Source organism: Phoenix dactylifera, unplaced genomic scaffold, assembly GCF_009389715.1.
Source record: "Phoenix dactylifera cultivar Barhee BC4 unplaced genomic scaffold, palm_55x_up_171113_PBpolish2nd_filt_p 001002F, whole genome shotgun sequence".
In the NCBI taxonomy this organism is placed as follows: domain Eukaryota; kingdom Viridiplantae; phylum Streptophyta; class Magnoliopsida; order Arecales; family Arecaceae; genus Phoenix; species Phoenix dactylifera.
The window spans coordinates 25,528-33,134 of record NW_024068356.1 but is presented as its reverse complement, the minus strand read 5'-3'; the positions used below and the strand labels follow the sequence as shown (position 1 = coordinate 33,134).

General features: G+C 39.1%; 1 protein-coding gene across 1 annotated transcript; it reads left to right on the top strand.

The window, feature by feature from the left end:
* Positions 1 to 2,984: 2,984 nt before the first annotated feature.
* LOC103711618 (3-ketoacyl-CoA synthase 11-like) lies at positions 2,985 to 7,219 on the top strand. The gene is made up of 2 exons (XM_008797849.4): positions 2,985 to 4,122; positions 6,318 to 7,219. The coding sequence occupies exons 1-2, from the start codon at positions 3,346 to 3,348 to the stop codon at positions 7,098 to 7,100; spliced, it is 1,560 nt and encodes a 519-aa protein (XP_008796071.2). The 5' UTR covers positions 2,985 to 3,345; the 3' UTR covers positions 7,101 to 7,219.
* Positions 7,220 to 7,607: the final 388 nt, after the last annotated feature.

Genomic DNA, 7,607 nt, shown 5'->3' with positions numbered 1-7,607 from the left:
TGTAGGATGATTCGAAGAATTTTATTCAAATCAGATATTTCAGGTTCGAGTTACTGTCTTAAGTGATAGTCATCTGATATCTGGATTCCTTTTAGTTTAGATTTGGTTAATCACTTAATTAGTTTTCTAGTTTAACTTAACTTAAACTTCTTCTTTTTACTTATCCTTATTATATGGAGATCCGGATCTGGATCCAAATCAGGTGTATTCACATCCATATGCATATCTGAAAATTTTTTGAACTGATTATCTGAATTTGTATCTATATCCGATCGGATTAAAAGAAATAGTATCCAAATTTGATCTGAATCAGATACGAAAATTGATACGATTGGATATAATCCAGCCTGCTTTTTGCCCTACTTAGTGGCCAATGGAGCCACGAGCCATAGTAGTCAATCAGACTGTTGATCTTGGTGTTTACCGATGTACCGACTTGAACCGTCAAACCAACTAGAGCGAGCTAGCTGACCAGCGATATTCTAACACGTGCCTCTAATTCAAGTGTATTTAAAGCAATCAACCGCCAATAAAGGCACAACCGTGATCCCGCCAATTAAGGGGTAGTTACGGCTTGTCTTGGGGAATCAACTATTACTACACGATTAGTGCAATTAATATTAACCACGTGTCCAATGCGGGGACCATTATCGAGTAGTTAAGGCCCACTTCCGTCTAACTTGGTAATGAATAGCAAGACTTTTTCTATATAAGGCGCCATTAGAGGAAACTTTGGGTACATTATGCTAAGCTCTCACACTCTCCCATACATTGTGACTCTCAAATTTATCATGTTTCTCTAAAATTCTGCTAACTTAAGCATCGAAAAGTCCTCCACTGGATAAATTCCAGCATGCAGATTTTTCTTTTCAATTTTAGATTGGATAAGTCATGCCAGGTAGGCTTCTCCAACCAAGTTCAAGCTTGATCGTTGCTAGCACTCTCCTATCCAATTGTTCAGCTCGGAGACTAGCCATCCGACCTCACTGCTTTATCTCAGATTCTATCCAACATCGACGATTCAGATTGGATTTGGGTGGCAACAAAACCAAGGCTTATATTAGTAACTGGACCTAGGTAATTTCAGAGTGGATGGCTTCCCTGCTTCTCCCTTACAAATATGAAATGTAATCTAAAAGGTCTATATTACCTATATATTATTGAGAAACTAAAAAGCCTTTATCAAGATAATAAAATGATTCTAGAATTTCTTATTTATTCATCAAATAGTTCCAAATTAATAGTTCTAATGCATGATATATAGTTTTATTTTGAGATCACCATGATGCAGAGATGTCTCCAATCATATGGTTTTTTTTAATTGTTTTGTTTTCTTGATCTGCAATTCCTTGCTTCAAATTTTATAACAAAACTCTTTTTTCTGTCATTTGTTTATTCGAACCGTGTTAGAAAAATACTAAGATAAATAAACCCTTTTTAAGTGCCCTCATAACTATTGACATATTTATCAAGAGAAGAACGTTTGTTTAAATCTTTGTAATTGGGCCCAATTAAACTGGTCACGAAGTGTCTCGTCGGGACAACACCAGGAATTTATAGGCAAAATGACTGATGTGAGGGGCCCAAGTGGAACAAAGATGCCAACTGCACCAAATTAGGAACAAAAATCATAGGGGCGGGCCCAAGAGAAAAAATACGAACCGAGCTTTCTATTTTGTTATATTTGTTTTAGTATCTATCTTTAAAAAAATTCAAAAATTATAGACTCCTACTAACGGAGCCGTCATCCTGTAATAAAAAAATAAAATAAAAATCATATATTCTACATGGTTGAGTAAAACATACCAAACAGATTAGTTATTTAACAAGTTAATGCGTATGTCTAGATAAATCGATACACGGTTTTTAGAAATGGTATTCACCATCATACAGTATACGCTTGGATAATATACACTTAACAAATTAGTCATCTAGTAATCTAATACACACCTCCAAACAAATTGATATATAGTTTCTAAAATATTATATTCACCACTATACACTACATAGCCGGTGATACATACTTATCGACTTTTTGATACATACTGCAAACTTAATAGATATACATCTAGCAATGATCTAATACATATCTTTAGATAAATTAATATACAGTTTATAAAATATATTTCCAGCATACACTATATGTCTAGGTAATACGCACCAAATAAATTAATCATCTCTTAATTAAGCTAATACACATCTTTGGATAAATCGATACGTAGTTTTAGAATATGGTATTCATCATTACCGATACACAATTTTCTAACATTGTCTAACATAAGAAATTATATGTATATTATCTCTTGGATTCTATAAACTCTTAGGTGCAAAGATTTTTTAGAGAGAAATTTGAAGAAGGAGAAAGAAATTCGAAAGGATAAGACCTCACGGATGGAATAAATGGCTTGATAAATAAAATGATAGATAAAGAGGCTAGATGAGGAAGAAAAAGAATGCGGACCGTCTTTTTTTTTAGACAATTTCTTTTGGCACGTGTAATTTCTTTTTAAAGAAAGTTACTACGGACTCGTTAGTAGAAAGAGTCCCAACCTTATTGACTCTTTAGTTTTTTCTTTAAAATGGATACTAAAAATAATACGGTAAAACAGGAGTTTCATTCCGTATGATATTCAAGAGTGCCCGCTGCATATGATATTTGTTGCCAAACTACGCCACCTGAACAGGGTAAGAAGATGGTAGCATGTTATTCTGAGCACGAGAAGAACAACATGAACATTTTGGTTCCTCGAGGGATATTTCGGGTATTCTCCCCTCCAGAACCCTGTCCAGAAATTAATTAAAGCACCAGTTGGAAGGTGATGGGGTTCTGCTACTTCCCCGGCTGGCAAATTCAATGCCCTCAGCCGTCCTCCTTCAATGCCGAAGTTCGGTGAGGTGGTTGGCTGGTTGCATCCTCTCTCTCTCTCTCTCTCTCCCCCCTCTCTCTCTTCTCTCACTCTCTCTCATGCCTTTTAAAACTCCACGACTCTCCATTCTTTGAACACAAACCAATTCCAATCCATTTTTCCTATCTCAGTTCCTCCTAGTCTTGGAAGTCTTTTTCTGTTTCCTTAACTTTCTTTCCTCATCTCATACCTCCATTCTAGCTAGCTGCATAGATCTTAACAAATTCTTAGAAGCTCTCTCACCTTTATCTCCTTTAGCTTGTTCGCAACGTTGGAAAGCTGAGTCGTAACAATCTTCTTACATGACAAGTTCTCATAAGATATATTGATTTTGCTTCCGTTTCTTTTGCTTAATTAGAGGATTTCATCTTAGTATTCTTTTAGTTCACAAATTAATTAAGTTGAGTTGTCTATAGTTAACCCTCCATCCTTATCGATCATGTCACTAAGGATGGATAGTTCAGAAGGTAACGGAACTTCAGTCCAAACTAGTCCTGATAGGAAGCATAAACTTCCTAACTTTCTCCAATCCGTAAAGCTCAAGTATGTGAAGCTGGGATACCACTATCTAATCTCCAATGCCATGTACCTTCTCCTAATCCCCATCTTGGCCGTCGTCTTGACGCACCTCTCCAGCCTCACCGTCGGTGACCTGCACCTGCTCTGGAATCACCTGCGCTTCAACCTGGTCGCCACTCTCCTCGGCCTAACCCTTACTGCCTCTCTCGCCACCCTCTACTTCATGACACGGCCTCGTCCGGTCTACCTCGTCGACTTCTCATGCTACAAGCCCGACGACGCTCGCAAGTGCACCCGCGAGCTCTTCATGGAGCGGTCGGCGCAAGCGGGGGTCTTCACCGAGGAGAACCTCGCATTTCAGAAGAAAATTCTGGAGCGATCAGGTCTTGGACAGTCCACATACTTCCCGGATGCAGTATTGAACGTGCCGCCGAACCCATGCATGGCAGAGGCGAGGAAGGAGGCAGAGATGGTGATGTTCGGGGCCATCGACGAGCTGCTGGAGAAGACGAAGGTGAAGGCGAAGGACATCGGGATCCTGGTGGTGAACTGCAGCCTCTTCAATCCAACGCCGTCGCTCTCGGCCATGGTGGTGAACCACTACAAGCTCAGAGGGAATATCATCAGCTACAACCTCGGTGGCATGGGCTGCAGTGCAGGACTTATTTCCATAGACCTTGCCAAGCAACTCCTCCAGGTTAGCAAAACAGTAACCTCTTTTATGAGAATTAATAGAACTGCACTTTGTTTTTATTTTTAATGATAGCTGAACTCTCTGTCTCTTATTTCTAATAACAAGTTACATATCTAGCTTGCAACAAGGACAAAACAAAAGGTATGCATGAGTCTATTTATGATAATTTTTGTTATGAACAAAAAAAATTGAGGCCCAACCATGCATGGTCCCAAATGAAAGGTCCAATACCACATGTCAAGTGAGAATTGGTGCTTCACTCAACCTCACCATTAATCGCACCAGTATTCTCTCAAGCCATATAGCATGAACATGGTTTTTTATATGTAACATGTTTGGGGCCCATCATATTATTTTATTGTTATACTTGGTAGTATTTATAAGATGATATCATCTTGTGGGCGTGGGTTCCCTTTGGCTGTGGTAGGTCCCTTTCAGCCGCATCGACTCATGCAAAGGGTGGGTGAGGGTGGTTGAGCGGTAACGTATCAGTTTTTTAGGCGTTAAATTAGGTCGGACGGGCCAAGTTATGGTTGCAACGGTGTATTTATCCTATCCCTAAAAATAATAATTAAAAAATAAAAAAACATAGACTATCCTATATCTGGCCAGGTTCTGGAGGTATCTTGGGTGCGAAAGAAAGATTCACCTTTCTTTGTAGGAATCCACCGTTAGATCGCTTTTTGACGGACAAGCTAAGTTATGATTGTAATTATGTATATACTCTCTCTCTCTCTCTCTCTCTCTCTCTCTCTCTCTCTCTCTCTCTCTCTCTCTCTATATATATATATATATATATATATATATATATATATATATATATATATATATATATATATATATATCGGGAATGTATTTTTCACATGAAAGAAAAATTCATCATCCTTCGCAGGAATTCACCATTGGATCACCAACCAAATAGAACTTAATGCACTCCAAACTCTATCATTCATATCAAAACTAAATGAGTTTGCTCGAGCTCAGCTCAACTTCAAAATAAGTTTAGCTTGATAAGATCAGCTTACTTACATCATATCTTTTTTGGTCATGCACTAAAGAATAAAGATTCTCATACAATAGTGTTAGAGACCAGGTATAGGCAATCAGATAGCTGCGGTTCCTTTATGGAAGGAAAAAGATAAGTAATCTCTATTTTATTCTATTTTTATTGAGGTATGATGGCAAGATTCAACTCTCGGTCACCGATACTCAACAGCTAGTGACTTTAACCACTGGTTTGCAAATTCTAATAAAACACCAGGGTGTAGCAGTACTCTTTATATTAATAACACTGTAATAATTATGTTTCTAGGCTTGTTTATTTTTCTTTTTGAAAGATATTATAGTTTTTACAAAATAAAAATTAAAAAAAAATCATGAAGCTAAATTGCCACTCAAAATGTTTTGAAATCAACTCTAAGCTAGAATTCAAAAACATAATCTTCAAACTTGTTCATAGGGTCATATTCTCTAGAAAAGATTTGATTGGAGCTACTTAACAACTGCCAACAGAGATTGCCCCTCAGGCTTTAGAAAGAACCAGCTAACATTTGAATCATGGTTCAAAATGGAGCTCTCTCTAACATTCTCTAGCTCAAATGCTTCCAATAGCAATTAAGACATCCCGGACTTAACTTTTTGTTCAGAAAATGACCAAGCTAATAGTGGAGCCCATAATGTTTGGACAATACCCCAATATTATCCCTTTCTTTTGAGTGAAGGATCATCCTATGAGAGTTAAAATCATAAGCACTCTTCGATATCATTTCACATGTATGAAAGGAAAGCCTAAGGTAGGTTGGACCATATGCTCTGCAGAAAAGTGTACCATTATGGTCTCTTATCATACTGTCACCTGCTAACAGCAGTATCTATGTGATAGCAATTAAATAGAATAATATTTTAAGATAGAAACTAATACATTTCAAAATCATATGTACTTAAAAACTGTAGCTGAAAGAGTTCCTCTACATGGGATCGCATGCAAGACTGAGTAATGCTTTTCTTCCCTTTAAATTATTGAGAAACAATATGGTTTCTAGTTTTCACCTCAATCTCACAAATCCTATCCACCATTGATCTTTGAGAATTTCCACCTTCATTGAAAAATATCAAATAAGAACCAAGTCATGAACCTCGCATCATCTGAGTCCTTGGTTGATCAAAACAATTTGATTTGTGGAGTGATACTACTGTAGGTGCAACGCAACTCCTATGCCTTGGTTGTCAGCATGGAGAACATCACGCTGAACTGGTACCTTGGCAACAACCGCTCCATGCTACTCTCCAACTGCCTCTTCCGCATGGGCGGCGCTGCCATCCTCCTCACCAACCGCCGCTCCGACCGCCACCGCTCCAAGTACCAACTCATCCACACTGTCCGCACTCATAAGGGTGCGGATGACCGCGCTTACAACTGTGTCTTCCAAGAGGAAGACAGCAGCGGCACAACCGGCGTCGCCCTCTCGAAAGACCTCATGGCAGTGGCAGGCGAAGCTCTGAAGACCAACATCACCACCCTCGGGCCATTAGTCCTTCCGATGTCGGAGCAACTCCTTTTCCTCTTCACACTGGTCGGGAAAAAGATCTTCAAGATGAAGCTCAAGCCTTACATTCCAGACTTCAAGCTGGCATTCGAGCATTTCTGCATTCATGCCGGCGGGAGAGCAGTGTTGGAAGAGTTGGAAAAGAACTTGCAGCTGAGTGAGTGGCATATGGAGCCTTCAAGGATGACATTGTATCGGTTCGGAAACACGTCGAGCAGTTCGTTGTGGTACGAGCTCGCCTACACTGAAGCTAAAGGAAGAATCAAGAAGGGCAATCGGACATGGCAGATTGCATTCGGTTCAGGGTTCAAGTGTAACAGCGCAGTGTGGCGAGCACTGAAAACCATTAATCCTGCCAAGGAAAAGAATCCTTGGATGGAAGAGATACATCATTTCCCAGTTCCAGTGCCCAAGGTTGAAACCATAAAAACATGAAAAATTGTATACCTCGTAATTATCTTGTGATCAGTCAATGTTTGGTGTGATTTATACATGGAATGTTCCTATGTTTTTAATTATCTGACAAATGATTAGTTTGATTCATTTGGGCAAAACCGCCAACTTCAGTATCGATACACTTACGTTCCCTTTGCATTACTTGTCTGAAAATGCCATTCTACAACTCGTAGTTAGGTGGTACACCGAGAGAACCAAGGGTTCCAACTTTTTTTTTCCACAATAATAATGGAGGGGGTGAAGCCCCTCCCCAGCTTTATTAGAATGAGAGGACAATAATACAATCAGTCCCCTGACTCTCCAACAAGGTAGGAGTTCTGTGATTTGATTTTACGAGAACAGTTCCAAGATTTATACCGAGAGATAATGGAACTGATAGCCGAGTCGATATAGTCAAGAGAAAGGAGGAAGGAAAATTCTAAGATTCCATGCTCTACGCATAGCCTTCGGGATTGGTTTTGATCTGAGTGTCCAAAGAGAGTGGGG